The 20,213-nt window shown below is 40.9% G+C and overlaps 1 protein-coding gene across 5 annotated transcripts in view; it reads left to right on the top strand.

Annotated features, from left to right (window-relative positions):
• Window positions 1-20,213, top strand: part of LOC111271056 (inactive dipeptidyl peptidase 10) — a 127,542-nt gene that overhangs the window by 80,919 nt on the left and 26,410 nt on the right. For 3 of the 5 annotated variants that reach the window (XR_015315162.1, XR_015315161.1, XM_022851624.2), the window contains exons 2-3: window positions 5,650-5,764; window positions 16,089-16,282. Coding sequence is in view for 3 of the 5 variants with exons in the window: in XM_022851624.2 (XP_022707359.1) it covers window positions 5,650-5,764; window positions 16,089-16,282 (309 nt within the window). In the remaining 2 variants the exon portion in view is untranslated. Of the gene's footprint in view, window positions 1-5,649; window positions 5,765-12,638; window positions 12,773-16,088; window positions 16,283-20,213 lie in introns of those variants that run through there. The other 2 variants (XM_086972765.1, XM_086972766.1) reach the window with 2 other exon arrangements.

Genomic DNA, 20,213 nt, shown 5'->3' on the forward strand with positions numbered 1-20,213 from the left:
TACCAGCTTTTGAGAATCAACAGATTCCACGTCGTTCTTCGGCATTACAAGTTACTCGCAAGTAGAAGAATCGTCTTCTACTCGACTCGACCTAAATTGATCTTCCGAAGGCAATGCTTATCGCTGGCATGTTAATGTACCAGCCCTTAAGTATCACCCTGGTTGTACCTTAAATTTTCACACAATTATAATCGAACTCGTATAACAATGTACACCATGAACTAGCGCGAACGTTTTAGCCTTTGCAAATATTGTGATCGTTACTCTTTGCCGCAACATATCAACTGTTGTTTGAGCCTTCCCGTCAATGATGATGCAACATTAAAGCCAACTATATGTGATTAACTGAAAAAAAAAAAAAAAACAAAAAGAGGAGAGATCGCCTGCCATTTGTTTGTTATTCATATTAGAAAATAACCAAGACTTTTAGCACACACTGTGTCTAGCTTTCTTTTAGCTATACTGACCGGTTTTCCATCATATCAGAAAGATAGTCCTGGGAAATAGCTGGGCGAGATCGCAACAGGCACAAAGGAGGTACCGGTTATGTAATGTGAAATCAGGATCATCTAGATTCTAGATAGTATTTTTACACGTAGGCCATACAAACACTCCGGAAACTGGACGTTTGTCAGCTTAGCTTTAGATCGATGGTAGCTGCCAACTTCGTACTTCACCACTGATATTTTCCGTACTGCCAAGTACTTGCCGTCAGACCTTACTGTTTAGACCTGAAAGATGTGTTATTTGTGTTAATTATCGTGAGACATAAGACTATTGTAGGTTTCTTTACTAGCAACCGATAAAATATATTGATATCTATTTCTAATAACTGGTTTAATGAGCATCCACGTCTATACGATATAAGTAACTGTCACCATTATCTTCAGAGAACACCAATGATCAGTAGTAGCGTTCAGTAGCGTCTTCGGTAAATGATGGGCTGAACCGAAGGCCACTTAAATGCTAATATCACATCATGTCAATTATCTGGTAGGTATGCATTTTTTCTTCTCGTATTATCTTCTGACCTCAATTACCGGTTGGCTCAAGTCGTTTTGATCAAGATTGCCATTACCCTAGGGTCAACATGCAGTCACCTGTATTTAAGTGACTTGTCCTATTTTCCATCCTCGAATCCTTGTGGCAAGGCTTCCAAGCTCTTCATTCCCCTTTCCAAGTTCATGAAATATGCACGAAAGCTCTTGAAATCAAAGCGGCTCGTCCCGATCAATCGGTTCCGTTTCGAATTACAGCTGCAGGAGATCGCTAAAGCGTCGGTGTAAATATCTTCGAAGAAAGGCTATCTATTACAATCTGGAACAGAGGCAAAGAAGAGGTTGCGTTCAAGGCCGCCGTCAGTTCATTGAGGAGAGCCTGCGTTCACCTCTAGGAAATTACCGGCTGAAAATAAGCCAAAAGGAAGAAGGGAGACGAGCCTAGAGGTAAATTTAAGGACCATCCTTGCGACAATGTACTTGGAACAGCAGTAGCTCATTGTGTTCTTGAACGCCGAAAGTGAGACCGGTTGGTTGGCGCCAGCTGCTGAGGTATTTCAGGTTGAGGCGAGGTTGTTATAGGCACCGTAAACTGTCCTGGTCCGACCGATCTTCGTTTTTGCTCGTTTCGAGGAATAACTTGGGTAGCCCTGCGATAGACTGCTGGAGCAGTGACACAACTATTGCAGTAGTCTTTCGGAGGGTAATCTATCAACGTCGACGTATATAGTACTTACCACAGCGACGGGCAGCGGGAATGTCTGCTGAGCCTTCCGCTGCTCACGCTTCTTGCACTTGATTTAATAGTCGTTAAGGGGCTGCTAATGCTTATTGAAGAACCGCTCTTAAGGCTTATAGCCGCAGCACTGCGCGCAACAAGTTTAACTACTTATGTCTATTGAAAGAAGGTAACTATTGAATCTCCTGGTGTTATTACGATAGTTTTCTGCTAAGATTAATGAAGCACGCCACGAGCGCAAAAGACGTAGCAAATAGATAGGCAAGCTTGCACGTGTAAAGAAATATGTCTATTCTACTCACTGCAAAACTATCGTATTGCGGTCCTTGAGTGTAACGTACCTGATGGAAATCTATGTTAAAACGTGTCGTACGCTTATGATCGCCTTCGTTATGAGCACGGCATCAACAACAAAGGATAATGGGGAGTTCATAAAACTACATCATTTACATTTGTCTTTTAAAAACTAACTCCATTTTTATAGCAAGCTCATGCTCTGTATTGCAACTTAAGGCAGTTTATATTACATGATGGTCTCGTATAACTTTCACAACATGTTGCGGGGCCATGTTCTCTTCCACGCGACCTTGTCACGTTTTTGCAAATGCGATTTTGATGAATTTCACAAAAAAGTTGTGTTTATCTTAAAGACCATAAATCATAAGCGAGGATATCGATAAAAAAAAAAAGGAGAATAATTCGAACGAACTAAAACTTCAGCTCGCAAGTTGTATATATAATGATACGTATATATTCTTTAGCGGCTTAATCGTTGCTTGATTAAATAGACTGTATAAAGCGCATAACAATACATGGATATAAGAACGGCTCACCTCCAAGAACATGGATTATACATTTATACGAGTACTGGCTAAATGGACTCTGTCGCAGCTCGATCAAAATTACTTGACACAAAATGTCCCGCCAAACGTTAAACAACAATAAATTGTCCTTATAAATTTGGTTTGGCCGAAAAGTCAAAAATATTAACTCGACAGTAATAACAAGTACAGAGGAATTCAAAGCAAAAACGGTTTGTTATTAAAATGTTTGTAACTTGGTAATTAACAACGTAGTCGTAAAATAGAGGTCGCCTAAAGTACGAACGAACAGTAACGCCATTCTTACGTTGACGTGATCTCGAACGTATGCATCTGGCTACAGCTCTAGCACGCTTAAAGTACTTACCATAGCCGAGTACTTGTTTTCCGGTCAGTAACAATAGGATGAAGGCTAGTTATGGGGTCGATTCAGCTAGATGTGACCTGTACGAAACAACGCCGTTATTGCGTTTGGTTATTCAAATTTATTTCAAATGATTACGATGGGATTACGTAGTTTCTGCTACAAACTAGTAGAATTAGACGAAAATAGAGTATTCTTCTATTAGATACTTTTAGCAGACGAACATTTCCCTAGATAAGCTCACCCTGCATAAATAAATAAAGAATGGCAACGGGAAAGAGTCCTTCAGATGGCCAGTAATCATGTACTGTAGCACGTCAATAGCGAACTAAATCAAAGTATGACATAGACCAGGTTCCCGGAATCAGAAATAGCCAGTCATGTTATAAATTTCCCGAACAAGTTAGTAATGACCCATCTTAAATCGACCGAAATTAGCGAGAGACCAGCACAGAAGTGGCAAATTACAGTTACACTGATTGTATATATATCAATATACTTTCTCCATATGACTACCTTATACTAGTTAGTACTTTTCTAAACATTATTTTATGCGGATGAGCGAACATTTCGAGTAGAATTCGTTCGGTGCTGCAAAATATGCTCTTTGGTGGGATAGGCGGTAGTCGGCCATGCAGAGATTCGCCTACTTGTCAAACAAGCTATATATGACGACTCTACTTGAAAATCCTTAACCGAATAGTTATCTAGACATGATTAAGCCTGGCAACGGGCTTTTGACTGACTACACGATGCTCATATACAGTCATTTTCCTTTCAATTTAGTTATTTATATTACGGCCTAGGCAATGTGCCCATCATGAATAACTATGTCGTCGTAAATGGGCTCTCCCCAATAACGTTTGCTGTGCTTCCGTCTAGCGTATCTCAAAAGACGACCTGCTTGGCGCTTCGTCCGAACCCCACTCGATTGGCAACGTTCTAAGTGTTTGGAGTAGCGTATCTGTGTGCTTAATTGCCTACAGGAAGATTTACTGTCGCCAACGTTATTATGTAGAAGGTCATGTGTTCTGAAGTATCGGGCGACCAGAACCGCCTATCTCGCATGCCGCAAACTTGCCAAATGTAGGATTAGCGACAGTTCCACCCAGCGTTCTACCGAACTGGAATGTTTTCTATAAGAAGAATGCTTCTCAAGCCATTTAATGTTGAAATTTACATTCAAAAGTTGGAACTCGGCGAAGACTGGAAGTTTAATAAAAAGATACGTTCATGCAGATTCGAAGCAAAATTGCTGACTGCCATTGCCAGGATGTATGAAGGAAGTAGTACCGACATTTGCTAATATGGGAACTTACTCTGCCCTGATCTATGATACGATAGTTAGGACTAATGTTTGCCATTAAATCTCTTTTTGGATGTGGATGGGAATCATTAATACGTTGTTTGGATATGCTTGAAAATCATAATTTTTTATCGACAGAAAACGTGCCCTGTAAACAGGGACATCATATGAACAAAATTCGAAGAAGCTTGTTCTGAGCGTTTATTCAGACATCGACCGCAGGTTGACGCTAATGCTTGGAGCCGAGCAAGTCGAGCGCATGATAACGCAACGTTATGGCACTTTATAATACTGTAAAATGTCGCTTGTATATATATGCATATATAGAAACTAAAAATAAATATCAAATAAGGCCTTTGGCTGACTGTAACAAGTTCCACTTCGAACTAACTTTTCTTTGAAATGGGCAACGATAGGCATAAAGCAAGTGTCCATCAAATGGCCAGCTTAAGGAGTATCAATCCGCTCACTTCAACAGAGATACTCCAAAGAGTAGGTAGATAGCAGAACACGAACAACTAAAACCCATAGATGGAGACGCGACGGCAGGTTTGTACTACGGCGGCGCTGAAAGGACACCGCCCAGTGCCCGAACTCTAGTGATCTTACTTGATAAAACGTATATATTTGCTAGGCTAACTTTACTCTGAAGGTCTAGACATGAATATTATGCTTTACGTACAGGATACTATTACCGACTTTTAGAATCTCGTGTTCAATTACTTTCTATTAAATCAACGTATTTCCTTTCCTCTCAAACCAAGCTATGTATCTTCTGGACTGCGCCTGTCAGATGCCGCAATATGCATATTCTGTGACGATTTTTTCGACGCATCGTGGATACATAGCGCCTTGAGCCAGGAGGCAGCCACCTCGGCAGAGTCGGAAACTTCCGAACTCTGAGGATGGCTATTTATAAAGCTAATAAGCTATTTAAAATGCGTCTGCTTGAGGTTCTGCGAGGCCAAGAGAGTTCCGTCTCTCCGATTTCTCCGTCCTTTCGTGAGTAAAACGAAAAACTGTTAAGGAGCATCGGACGCCCCTTAGCTGCGTCCTCATTTATGTCTTACCTGCTTAAGATGGAACACGAGCTCGCAAATGTGATTACTGAATAATTCCCTGGTTTGCTGGCAGCTGAAGACACTTGGGAAGTGACGTCGTCACCTCTGCGTGTTTTTAGTGATTGAAAGACATGGGACGCTCTGCTAATAATTACTAAAATGCTCACACGAACATCACTGTAGATAGATAAACATAATAATTAGATAATCTAGATCAAGACTTGCTCTTATCATAAGGTAGTATAGTATGGTAGAATAGTGACATACGACGAGTCGCGATTCGTTGGCGATCGACAGTAAATACTAGAAAAGGTGGAACGCGTTAAGTGAGCACCCAATGAGTGTCACCGTTTGTTTCAGGAGCTGGTGTCGTCAGCGCCCGACAGCCGAAACTACAAAGGTATCGGTATTGCACTGCTCGTCATTGTTATCGTCTGCGCGCTCATTGTCACCGCCGTCGTGCTGCTCACCCCTCGTGAGTACCAGCTTACCTCTAGAACAGTAACAACTATTTTATATACATCTACACACAGATATGATCATAAACAGATTAGGCTCGTTTGCCTGGGTCATGCATATGCAGGTGGGAGATGCAGGCTGAATGTGAGAACGGAATAAATGATAACTTTTCATCAAGTATTGTCAAGATGTGGGCGGGCAGGTTATTTTGTGAAGCGAAGTGTGAAGTCCCTGTATTTGTCAAGGGCCTAGTTTGACTATGCGACAAATTTTGTGGTGAAAAATAGTTAAAAGGATAACAATAACAATACAACAAGTTATTAACAAACTGCAACTTGAAATGACTACTCGTATGGGTGATTGTAGTTGTTATTTATATTTTTTTGGCCGCAAAGGTTACATCGGTTCATGATCAGTTCCACTATTTAGTGGTCCCGTCAAATGCACAAACACATACAGGTTAGTCAGTAAAACGCACAGGAATCGCTTGTTTGATATAGCAATCTCTATATGAAAACTTAGTATTTATCTGATATAGGCGCGACGTGCTGTAGCTTTCTTTGACGTCCTTTCCTTAGAAAAAGAAAAAAAACTGATGGAAGTGTTCAAGTAACTCAAAACGGAGGCGTCTGCAGCTTGTCTTCGTTAGATTTTTAATAGACCGACGCTACCACCACTGCTAGAATCACCACGATCCCATCAGCTATTATGAAAATATTCTGCTTCAGCCTCTTGCATGCATCCCTCCATTATAAGGTACCATCATTTTGTACATTATCATTACGAGAAAGTTCATAATCATAGCTTTCAGGGTTAGCTAGGCATGTGCCTTGACCTGAACATTGCCTTTAACCAACGAATATCAATAATGATAAGTATTATAAGTTCTTGATAGCGTATTGTTCCATGCATGTGTTATTGACAATATTAGCGAAGTAAACGTCTTTTTGTTCGATGATAAATCACTAGCGAAATAAACTTACACATATATTCCCTATTAAATTTTATATATATATACATATAGAATCAAACCTGTAACAAGTTTGCCGAATCTACTCTTGTTTCTACCTATACTTAGTTACTGTAACTTTGAAATTGCATTGTTAGCTATTATTATCTCATACCTAAAGTGAGTTTTTTTTCCCCGTAAATGAAAACACTTTTGCTGCTTGCCTTTAGGTACTTTGTATAACGAAACGTTTGAATAGCGTCACTCCAGTCACCCATTTTGACACTCAGCGGCATACCTACGAATATATATCAACCAGTTTGTTCTATAAATGAATGAATGAAGTAGTCGTGGCGCACGATCGAGGATCCCTTACGGGGATCTCAGGAAAGGCGCCTGCTTGAAAGGGAATCGTAACGGTAGGGGGAAAGGCAAGGGCTCTTCAGAAAATCCTGTCCTGCTGAATAAAATTGTGCTTCTCTCTCAGCAGGCCACGTCGATGGGCAAGGTCAGACCCGGAGTAAGCTGCATAACCGTAGCTGGTCATGTAGCTGACTCTAGGCAACCGTTATTCTAGACCAGGTAGCTCAGCCGTTCGCTCTTGTTCCGATTAATTTCGTCCACCTTCTGGATTACACCGCTCCTATCTTGCGTTTTGATATCTGTAGCAGGACCGTGTTGTAGACAGGCTATGGGCAAAGCTTCGAAAACAGCAGCCCCAGTGCATGGTATACTACCCACATCGCCAAGTACAGTACAATCTGCAACATGCTCTCTATAGCGATTTACTTTGTCCACAGTGTTACCTTTCTGGTCTTTAAATGCTACACCTTTATAAGCTTAACATCAGAATAACCACTACTACCACCGAAGGTCAGCACTAGTTCAATATGTCGATAATAGCAAACACATCACAAAAGTGGATATTCGATGGAAAATGCTGAGTGTCAAAGACGCAGCCGCAACAATTGTAAATGCTACAGGTCAACTATTGATTGACGCATCAGGCACAATTCTAGCGAGTATCTATCTATCTATCTCTAGCCGAAGTAAGAAATAGAATCTGGCACTGTTTCAACGAATGTACAAGTTACAATTCATACTTGGTTAGGTTCTTACTAACCCTTATCATGTCACGTAGTGACTGGATGTTCCCGTAATTATTATACGGCAACGGTGCACGTAAGAATAGTGCCGGTACGCATGCGAATAAAGGCAATAAATTAAGGACAATTCACCAAACTATATGGTAAAAATAATAATCAGCATATCTATTTTACGGGCGATATGCAGACGTAAATATTGAGTACCGCTACGAGCTACACCTATCTACGTATAGGCAGATATCATCAATATGTAGCATTAGGTTATAAAGTACAGTTTAGCTTCTCACCGTTATTTCATGTTAGGCCTTATACGGATCTAACTGCCGGGGACATGATTGAGGAGTCTACCATTGTTATGCTCGTTTTGTTACGGTATACGGAGAATTACAGTAACTTTACACTGTGCATAGAATGCGTCTGATACAACTGGGAATTCACGTTTAGCCCACTTTGTTGAAGTTATTCAGTGGCCTGAGTTTGAACGTCGATTCCTAGCGTGGTTCGGTTGTTCCCAGATCAGACAGCCTGCGGGCAGTCACAGGACTTGTAGTTAATGAATCCACATGTTTCGACCTGCATCTCAGAGCTTTGAATGAAAATGACTTTAACCTAAACCTATTTTACAGATTGTTCGAAGACTGTGCCTGTTAGAAAAAAAATCAGACATCAGCAATGAATGCAGGGGTAATCTATGGGCCTTTTTATTTCACAAAAAATAATGCTTTTTTTTCTGCGCTGTCCTTTTTATCCTTCTTCCGGTTAGATACGGGGCCAAAATCTGCGTTGTAAATTGAGTTAAAGAATATTCAACGGCGCTCACTATGTCTCCTTCGTTAGCACCGAATAACATCACACACACAAGAAACCTATTCCGAAGTTCTCCCTCTGAGCAAGAAAACCAAGGCTAATTTAGTTATCCACCCATCTGAGGCAAGAGCTCGGAAACCATTCTTAAAAGTATTGTCAAGTTGTACAAAGTAATTCGTGTAAAAAATTAAATTCGCTCTATATTATTAAAAATTAAATAAGCTCTATATTATAGAAGTTCATCGTCTGAGGTACAAAATCAGCGTAACTTGACGATATATCTATTTATTCTTACGCAAATTGTTCTGCGTAGCGAGCGGTCAGCCAATGTACTAATGTGAATTTATATGCGAATTATAAAGGATCCGGGCGTCGATCAAACAGGTCTAGAGGAAAGACAATACCCCAACTTATATTTTGAAATGGTCGTTCCTATAAGTATAGGTGACATTCGTGTTTAGTTGAATTCATGAGTAAATGATACGCTACATTAAACTGAACACTCTGCTCGCAGTTCTTTCTTGACGTACTCAGAAAAATGTGACAAAAAGGCGGGTTCAACTTAAAAAATCGTACATTATTGTGTAAGAAACCCTTATCAGTAGAACTGTGTTTACGCTTTAATTTAAGGGATGTGTTACATCAATAAAATCTTGTTTCTGTCAATGTATCCACACTGGGCTCCGAAGGTTGAAGATGTGAAGGTAATAAATAAAATAGCGGTTTAAGGTTATAAGGTATAGATGTTCGTATACGAAGCTGCACGGATGCCGGATAACGCGGAAACTGACAGTAACGTATTCCCGTTTGAAGACGGCTGAACTATATCCAGGATGAAACGTCTAGATCAAAGAAGTTTAAGCTGGATATTTTAGCTTAAACTCATTATCTACAAAAAATATCACCTATTTGACAGCTACTTACAAGCACATCTATTACCATACAGATAGATACGGTACTGCTATCTTGCCTATACGTATCTTCGTTATGCTTGTTAGAATTTAGCATTTGTCCTGTGAATGAAAACCTTTTAAATAGATGCATCGATAAAGTTTATCTCTTTTCATTTGACAAATCGTTGCTTGTTCTACTAAAAAAAAACATAATGGAAAACTGTCATTTTTGCAAATCGTATAAAAGATACTTCATTCCTATCCACTGATCTCTGTCTTGTCGCCTCGAAGAATTAATGAGGGATTTAGCTCGGTGAGAATCACAATTGGATTTCGCCTGTCGAGGGAGCTTTCCTGGAGGCGAGTCATTTAGATGGGTCGCATGGCACCGGACTGTCACACCGTTGGCGAAGACTCTTGTGAAACGCTGCCTCATCAACGGGATGCTATAGAGTTTTAATGTTTTTGACTCACTATCAGCTACAGTGTACAGCATGCTGACCTTTTAGTAACTCTGTGAGCCGTGTAAAATCAGGCAAATCTTTCCTCCAACAAATTCTCTGTGGGAGCTGATCCGTAGCGAACACTTCAATCGGCACTAGATCGGGCAGTTACCAGCATTCTGACTGCCTAGTAAGCGACAGGAAAACAAACAGAGAGGCCTTTCACAAAAGAATACTCTTCTCAACACATGGATCTTGTTGGAAGGTCAACCATAGCTGACACTTGTTAAGTATACTAAGAATCACTTTCGGCGTGAGTGCTGACATGATTTGCAAATAAGTATTTCGACACGCAGAAAGCAAGCATCCTTACTTGTGATCTATTGTAATGTAGCAAGGCTTAACAGCTATATTCGGCGTAAAACTCCGAATGTTTAGTTGTGTTTCAGGCGAAAACCGCGATTCTGTTTTGTTAACACTGGCCATTAATACGATAAACACCCTTGTACGAGAAATTTTCAGGCCATGGGTTTGTAGTTACCCTCGTTTTCCCATAAGGATCGTCCGGAGGTTTCGTTCTAATTATTTCTTTTCATGTTTTCAATTGTTGCCAGACCTTCTACTGCGGGCGATTGCCGTCCTATTGGAACCACTTCCAGTCGTCCCCTAAATCAAGACGACGTCGTCCAGTTGGATCCTTATCAGAATCTGTACGTATGGAAGATATGTCCCTTGTTGCTATTGCTTCTGTATGAAAGCCGCGAAAAACTGAAAAATGTTTTGTGGTTTTCGTCGCTAACGCACGAGGCTAGCCTACGAGCGATTGGCGTCACCGTTACAGCTTTGGCTCGTGTTAGACGCGTTATATCTATTTCATGTCCCATCCCAGCAAAACGTCAACGAGCTATAATAGCAGCAATCCAGTGCCAAAGAGATGTCGCTGCGTACGCTTCTTCTCAGGGGGAAACAAAAAGCTCAACTAGTCACTTGCAATTATGACCTCTAGATATATTGCGGTCGACGATATTCTTCGATTCGACGAAGAGATCGTAAAAACGCGAAAACGGCATCGATCGTTTCGTTTCGTACGAAATTTACTGCGCAGGCACCGAATCTTCGTCTAGCGGGAGGCCACGTCGATTACCACGGACGTAGTGCCATCACAATCGATCGAGGCAATGGCTTTAAGATATTCTAGATGCGTATCGGATTATTCAGTATCATGCACGCCTTCTATAACGTTAGATCCAAGAGCACAAGTATTTTTGATGACTATTCATATCTCTTCGTGGTGAAAGGAGACAATGGCCACGGTGTCGAAGCTATTAACGGACAAGCGTATGCGCTGAATGAATTCCTTATGAATCTTGACGCAAAGACCCAGTTTGCACGCCTTAATCGAAAGCAAAGCAAAAGCATAAGAATGCTACATAATGGAAAACATGTAAATGATGATAGTTGTGTGGCTGATACTCTCCTCACTATCACAGACTTCTAACAGATCTAGGAGAAGAGCTGTAACCAGAAAAAAGCTGCAAATGAAACACGATAGGCGTATTTCTTTATGCTCACTATTTTTTTGCCTTTCCACATATTCCCTCTGTGCTGTCCACATGAATGTTTTTTCCCTTCAGCTCCGTTGCCTTCGTCATTCCGCTAGCAGAGTAAATCAGTAGAAAGGCGCCTCGCTGAATGTCATCCATTCGGACGTTCCTTTTTTTCGACCGTTAAGACCGCGTTTGCTTTATAGTCGGTCAGCTGGTTATGGAATGAGTACATTAAGTAATATTATGTTGTCATTTACGACGTGGTTCTTCTACTTGCCAACAGTCTTCAAAGCCGATAGCCATTTGTTCTTTAACGCCTGGCCCAACCGCTCCGGCATTACGTAGTCTAGCAAGTTCCCTTGGTTATCGTGGCTCAACCCGTACAGTGATAGTACTGAGCAAGCCTATTTGAAACTTGTGTTAGGCTAGATAAGATAACAAGCGGCTATGCAGTTCTCTCCAACTGCACCACGGTAACTGACATGCGTCATCGTTTGAAACTGTGCCCTTTCGCGTCCATGTCGTCCGTTATAGCTCGGCCACAGAGGGACAGTGATGATTATGACGCCGATTGTTCAAGTCTTCCTTGCAGTCATCGTTGTCGATGGAAGCATCCGTGCTGTTGTTGGCGCAGAGACCTCCTGGTACTTGCCACTTTCACCACTTTCTCCCTAGCGTCGGCTGCCTGCGCCGTAGACGCAGCTGGTGAGAGCAGCTGCTAGTCATCGGTATCTCTCTCTCTCTCTCCGCCCCCCAGACAGCGGTCCACTGGCAAAAAGGCGCCGACCGTGTGAGTTGTGTTTTTTCTTACGAAACGATTTGTCGTTCAATCAAATAAAACATACCTCCCTTTCTTGATGTGACATATGCTAACGGTTTATTGTATTCTAGTAACTTGTGTCACGGTTGCCGCATAAACGGCTATAGTGAATAGCAGTAAGCGATTGATCGCCGTAGCTAGAAGGTGTTTTCTGCATGCTTTGTATCAGCATTAAAGGCGTAACCTTAATTAGCAAAGCGACTGACGTTAGCAAAGTTTACGAACAGAATTTGTTGTACGACTCAAGCTGTAGGACGACACGGTGCCAAGAGGATACTGGCGCTTCAACAGTTGCCTGTTTGGCGGTCCTTGTTTACCGTTGACACAAGCACTGACTCCTAACAAGTTTCTCTTGAGTCTGCTCTTTTGAGATAACGCTGTCGATGTGGATCGAGTCGAATCCTCAACTGTGCGGACTGATGTCCTGGCTTTCTATTTGCTCGATACATAAGGATATCTGTAAGTGCTTAAGCATCCGTTCGTCATTCTTCAGGTAACCACAGGTATCATTTCAAATAGCGCCGGACGCGGACTCCAGCTGGTGTTCGAGTATTTAATTTATACAGAAGAATACTTATGTGCATCAAACGTGCATGTGTATCTTTGGCTCTAGGAACTTGTAGGTTTTGTGCCTACACCCACGGATTTGATAGTCCTTAACTAGAAAAAGTGATAAGAGTTAACCTCAACAGAAGCTTGCAATATCGTATGTATTGCGTCTTGGGACGAGATCTATTTAATTGTGGAGATTTTTGTCGATTCTTTATCTTTTTTATTGTTGCGAAGAAGGTGGCATGGTACTGTCGAGCTCAAAAAAATTAGCACTCCGAAGTCAGTCCCATACACTTGCTTTGCTTGTAGCAGGATCTGGGGGATCTGCTCCCTTCGACTATTCAGGTCTAATTTAATAATTAGCACTTGTTGTAATACTGCTCTGTGTAACAAAATCACGAACATTAACAAACTGATTTATGCAATATTTTAGTTTATGCTAGGGGTAGCTTATAGCGCTTGAGTGCCAGTATCATAAAGGTCGCACACCCTCAGTCCTCGCAGAGGCCACTGAGTCTTTTACTTAACATATACCTATTTGACATAGACGTCGATTCAAGCAGCCGGCTCGATCATTTTAGCCGACTAGATATCTAATTTGTTTTGTTACATATTGCAATAAACAGGTGCTCTTGTCGCACGACTGTTGCGCTACCATACCGAAGCATCTCCATCGCTAAATACTTCCGGTCTGGGTGACGCCAGCGCCCATGGGCACCTATGATGGCTCAGATGTTGTCTTGAGCCTTTTCCTTCAGTATCGACCAACGAATTTTAATATAGGCACTGAGTCTCCTATTCCCTATTCCTTTCCAGCCCGCCATCTCCGCAAACGTATGATCGCTAAACTTCTTAAATTCAGGCTCTATATCGTCGCTCTCGGATCATCGAGGTTGTCTGCTGTCGATTTTTTCCACTGCTTATTACCCATAGTACTGGTAGTTCGCTATTCGTTATTTAAGTACTTCTGTCTTTCCTATGCTGTCGCAGAACGCGGAAGTTTCTCATTAATATATTCAGTGGTTAAATTTGCCTTTGTAAGCCTGTCGCTTCAACTGGTATATTCTCTTAGATTATGAAAATGTGATACGAGTCTGCCGTAAAAATTACGGACACGTACACGTCTGCCTCTGAAACATGTGTTACTGAATTATTTGAGGGTGGATTTATTATAGGCCGGATAATTGAGTTCATTAAAGCCTTCATTACTGCTGTACACATCTCGTTCTACTTACATTGATTTTAGAAGACTATGTGCTCCTATATGGCACATAACACTCTCATTAAGTAAATGTTGCGCATATTATATGGCAAAAATGTCTTCTTTTACTTTTTTGTTTCTCAAATAATTTCCGAAGATAAATGCTTAAAACGAAGTTAAGATGACGCTAACGAGAACAATGACAAACGGAGACGAAATTGTGATCCAAGAGCTTTCTAAGCCAAGATCATCGAGTATGTTTTAGATAACGTCATGAAACTGTTGCGCCACAAATCTGTATCGTATCTTCATATATGCGCATGTGATTCAGCAAATCATTATGCTGCATTCTCAAAGCTTTTATTTGTTGGAACTTAATATAGCAGCAATAAGATGTCCATTCGATACTCGGCCCTTCGTTTAAAATTTTGACCTTGTATGTACCAGCAGTGGTTTTCTTATGTTAGTTCTTATGATATATACCAACCGATACATATTCCTCCAGGGAATCAATGAACCTGTAGCCTCTCTGTCCATAGCAGCAAATATAAATGGGACGGAGTGCACTGGCCTTTTGAAAGTTATCTACCGAGATTCCCTTATCAGATGGGTACAGGTAGTAATTTAGCAGAATTACTACCTGTACTTCTGATGTTTCTGCCACACTTCTACGGCCCAGCTAGTTGAGAGTAAAAAGTTCATTGTTACCGCGAAATATAAATCCAAACGACAGGTTTATTTAAATTCGTTTAAATGCCCGTATTACTACCGTTACGTGCCCCTCACACCGAGAAGGATGAGTAGCCTGAAGCAATACCAATGTAGGATAGTGCTATACATAAAAAATTTATCAGGTCGGACCGTGCAATGATTAATGCTCACTTTGCATTTTCGAGGTCGATTTTAGAGTACCGAATCAACCCGGTACATTTTGGGTTCGATTATTTATTGTCGGCAAAAATTGTCTGGCATACATAGACAGCAACTACGAGTGTACTTTTTGCTTAATTAAACGATATATTTAACTTACGCTGTCCAAGTTAGTTGTACCAAAACAAGTTAGCAACATTTCAGCTAAAAGTGCTTACCGCTTTCCGATATCGATTGGGTGACACTATCATTTGCTACACAGATCTGGTCTTCAAAGTAAAGCTGCACTACGGAGCTGGTATCGATAGAGCTACCAATATCTGTTGTTGCCACCGCCGCCTTCTAATCTGATTTCAAACGAAGTGTTCCCTACCCCTTGCTGCTCCCCATCTCCAACCGTCGTCTCTGTCAAAACTTCCTGCTCCGATAGTGGAAGTAGATATCGAGAGATTTCCGAGTTAGCCCGGGCAAAGCCTGAACGCGCACTCGGCCGTATGCTCGGATGTGTGTACGCGTCACCTGTTGGTGCACTGGCCCTTCTGCCGCTATTTCTTGCCTGCATACTTACGTACGAACGTAGAGACGTATAGAATAGGAAAATAACGACATCAACGGGGTAATGTCTACTGCGGAGAAAAGAGGTCGCTTATCTAAAAAGTGGCCAACGAAAATAGTTACAATTGAAAATTCCATAACTTGCTTTATTCACACAAGTTATCAAGCGTATATCGATATAGGCTGCAGATAGAGCTCAACGTAAGATCTATGAATTGCGATCAATCGACTATAAGTGCTTCGCCTTGGCCTCAACAAGTCGCCGTCTGTGTAGCATATGTAGTAGTAATATCAATGGTATTACCGTCAGTTTTCACCAAAAGCCATTACGATCGAAAAATATTGGCACGTCACAATGAACTGCGCACGCTTATTTATTATACTACATTATCAGGTCTGACGGCCTGACCAGTATCTGACATATCAGGTACGACGTAATCTAAATCTCCGACTAAAAAGCACGTGCCATTTTTTATACGTATGTACGAACATTATTCAAGCACCTATTAATTATTGTAACAACGCTTGATTAACATAGCCGCTAGTATCCCTCGAAAAATCGACGATAAATTCGTTTTTGTCTTTACATTGTCGTAGCGGATACCGGTCCGCGAGTGAAGAATCAGCGAATTTCGTTGGATGAGATACTTCACGGTGAGTTTCAACCGAATAGATTCAATGGATCGTGGACGTCAGATACGGTGCTCACCTTCCGTAACGGCGACGGTGCACTGGTTTCATACGACGTTTTCACGAAGAAGCTTACTAACCTCGTTATCAACACAACATTCGTAAGTAACATCTTTTTCTTACTTTCTCTCAAATCACTGCTGCCAGCTTACTAAGCATTTCGACTTTACCTATATCTGAGTAGATAATCTCTCCACGGTGAAATAAGTAGGTAACGTTTAGAATTAATGTTCACCTTATCAGCAGTTGGTTAATAACCGTATATGATTATCGCGCCTAAGTGCAATCTATAATACATTATCTTGTAAAGTGCGGACATTTCTTCATTCTTGAAAATTACCTACCAGAAGATACCTATTGTTCGTACCCTGCTTAGCTATAAGCACTAAATAAGGCTATATATAGTGTGTATATAAGATTATCTATAGTCGAACTTACGTAAATTTGGACTTAAATAACAGTGTGTGTTCGGATAACTAACGACACTACAGCCGCATTCCCATATGTCTGTTCTCATTTATCTGTCGAGAATTCAAACGCCGAACTGCCATTAAGGCATATCGAGACCGTCTGCCTTTTACTAAGCCCTTAAGCGAGAGGAGAATAGGAACAAAAATAGCGTTAGGTAACTGGATAATGTTGTGAAATGAAGACTTCTTCAGAGGACTTCAGACTCTTCAGCGCTAACTCGATGGGGTTAATGATAATATCGACACCTAAACAGGCTCGCCGGATGTGAGGAGAGAGCAGCAACTAGTGAGGCAAGAAAACAGAGATTTCAGGATACTACAGAGTGAGTCGAGCAGACTTAGGGCATAGGTTTGGTAAGATAGGATATCATATACGAGAGTGGATGCGATATAATCGTGATTTTTGCAGTGGGAGAAGTATCCATACTAGATGAAATGTGTATGTGGAGCAATACATAACAGAAAGACTGGCAGTATTCTCAATACCGCTATGTCGCACTGCCTTTCGTGAGTGTACTCACATATATTCCTGCGTCCTGAAGGACACAACTCTGGCCAGCTACAAGATGGCTACAATACAGTTTGAAGCGAATGTCTCCACGGATAAAATTCGGTAGCCTAGGAAAAGGCGATTGAAATGTGGAATTCTTGCACACGTCTCCTTCGATTGCTACACATAAATTATCCGTAGTTTCAGTGACTCACATAGATGTTAGATAAATGTTGCTAATTATACGCTCAACACTATGATTATAGTATTGCTCCAGTCAACAAATCCCTTTATACACTAAACACAACGTGTCTACGTCTCGTTTCACACGAAGACCATACAGTAGCTTAGCAACTGAACACGCCCTGCTCCACAATTACAGGGATATTCCACTATCAGCTAGAATCAATAATTATACTAATGCATATATCCATAAAATCGCGCGTGCTTTCTTTTGTCTTCTTTGATTCATCCGCAACGAATACAATTTCCAGGATTAAATGGGTAAATATTATATCATATCACGTATATAACGGCGTCTGACGTCAACGCCACCTATCATAAATAATTCGCTGGCACCTCTCGAACTCACGTGTTCCTCCATGACTTGTTACTATACAAGTGAAGAAAAATAATAGCTGCGAGGTTCCAAATTACACACAACGCCATGTTGACTTCGTTAGAGGCGACGCAAATGTAATAAAGAACAGGATATAGTACGCACGGTTCTTAATGGGTCTTAAAATGTGACGAAGCCGACCGATACATGCGTAAGTCACGGATATGTTTAAATTTCCCGTACAGGATATACGGCTATATGTCTTCAGAAAAAAAACGTGCTTATGAACTTAACATAGGTGTACTTTAGAATGTCCTATTTCAGTACTGTTTTGTTTCTTTTTCACTCGTACATACAATAATTCAAGTCGATGAGGGATAGGTCACCGGCTTGTGAGGTCTACTAATGAGAATATAGTATACAGATTAGGGATATGAGAGATATACAAGGCTACAAATCCTGCCCCTTTCGGATCGTTAATCACTATATCTTCAGATAGAACCTCGTAGTTTCTCAATATGATAAACAAGGTTTACAATTCTGGGCTGCTAATCGTAGAATTGGACAAGGCTTAATCTCGGCCGCGCCGCCATTAACCTGCACATTGCCCAACCCACCTGTAAAATAACAAATATTTGCACAACACCAAAGGGAACCACGCTGACTTTGAACGCTGTCCTGCAACACGTCGCTATGTATCCTGAATGCGGCCTGCGTATCGTAATAATAATAAAATAGAGATCTCACTTCCAGAGAGCATCTCAGATCATCGCTTGCGTATATTTAACTAGGGTGAGCAAAGGTATCACGTGACTTTTAAATTTTAAGGATTGGCAACATACGTTGAATGCAAGAGCCGCTAGCCGAATGACTGAACCCTCACCTGGTTACAATGCATTCATCGAGTAAACACAGACCTCTCGACTGTTGAAATTGGTATTTAAATGGCTCAAGTTGGCAAGTTTTTTTCTGGCTTTATCCTACAGGCTTATAGCCGAGCTATCTGGCGTACTATTTTTCTAAGTCACACTATAATCAATCTCGGATATATAGAACGATGTCTTTAACACTGCCATGAGTGTCATATAGTCATGCAAAATGTCATCAGAAACGGCGAGTATAACTCGAAATGACAAAAAGACGCACGACTTATTAGGCTATAAATTATTTCAGAGAGTAGGAACCGTCAGGTTAACTCCAAATAGTAAGCGCGTTGTTTTCGTCGCGATTTTATACACCGGATGTTTTAATCCTCATTGCAGGTTCTTTCTAGCTTTCCCCCCAATCCTGCACTGGATTCATTCTAAGCCAGCCTTATCTTTCAAAACAAAATGATTTTGCGACCAGTCCTGCTCCTGTTTCCATCTTCGACTTCGCGGCTCGAAGATATCTAGACGGAGAGTGCAAAGCTGTCCCCTACAGCGCAGAGTCTATATGCCTGCTCTCCTTCTTTTTACACCTCTACAATTCTTATAGTAATTTGGCCAATGGCATTGGAGGTAGGAAGGAGCCAAACACTCTACCGCTTGCCCTTTTCATGTCAAGTACGGGTAGCATATATAATATCTGAAAAGAAAACGAGTGAAAATGGTTGTGGAGTATATTTACCTCGTAGAGAATCGTGATTTTCAAACGCTTGTTGCTGAGAGCTCTGGTGCGATCTAGAGGTTTCTAAAGAAGCCTTTATCAATTTGATGCTCTATTCATGTTTGCTGATACATTTATCTAGTTAATCTTCTTCTTATTCGGCAAGTCAGGCCATTGAATGTCCTAGATTTCGAGTGACATGGTATTCATTATACGTTATACGTACGTTAAACTTGAAGATACGTTTCTTTTTTATGTGGGAAGTTGTGAAATGCGTGATGTGCATATGGAAAATTACCAAACATGGTTTTTTTAATCCTTTGGTCCTAACGAGACGGGACTACGCCGGTTAGAGATATCTAATTACACTTTAGACGCCGTAACAGCTTCGCCTTATTTTTTCTATTTTCTGGCGTATTTGTTTCAGATGCATCTGTTTCTCTGTACATACATTACCGCAATTACTTGCCATGAAGATGCAATAATAAGTATTTTAAGGGTGTTCTTGGGTCGATATAATCCCTACACAGGTACCTCTATATCGCGGATCGTCTGGGGTGTAAACAACAGTGACTTCTGTCTACTAATGGTGACAGATCTATCTGATACGCAGGGTACTGTATTTTTATCATCTTTCACTACCGGTCATTTATGCTGTTCAGCCAAAATGGATGATATTCATTCGTTTTTTAGAGGAAGTTAATTTAAGAGTTACATAAGCTTGGTTGGTTAAGTTGGTCCAACTGAAAATCTCAGAATCATATCCATGCGTCATTAGATATAAAATGAATAAGCTAACAATGATAAGCAACGAGAAGCATAACTATTTTTTAATTGCGTAAGATAAGAACTCAGCCGACAAGTGAGAACCCAAAAAATGAAATACCAAAAAACGAACACCAAAAATTTACTGTAATAGATCTCGT

The sequence above is a fragment of the Varroa jacobsoni genome, unplaced genomic scaffold (genome assembly GCF_002532875.2).
Source record: "Varroa jacobsoni isolate VJ856 unplaced genomic scaffold, vjacob_1.0 contig00300, whole genome shotgun sequence".
Lineage (NCBI taxonomy): Eukaryota > Metazoa > Arthropoda > Arachnida > Mesostigmata > Varroidae > Varroa > Varroa jacobsoni.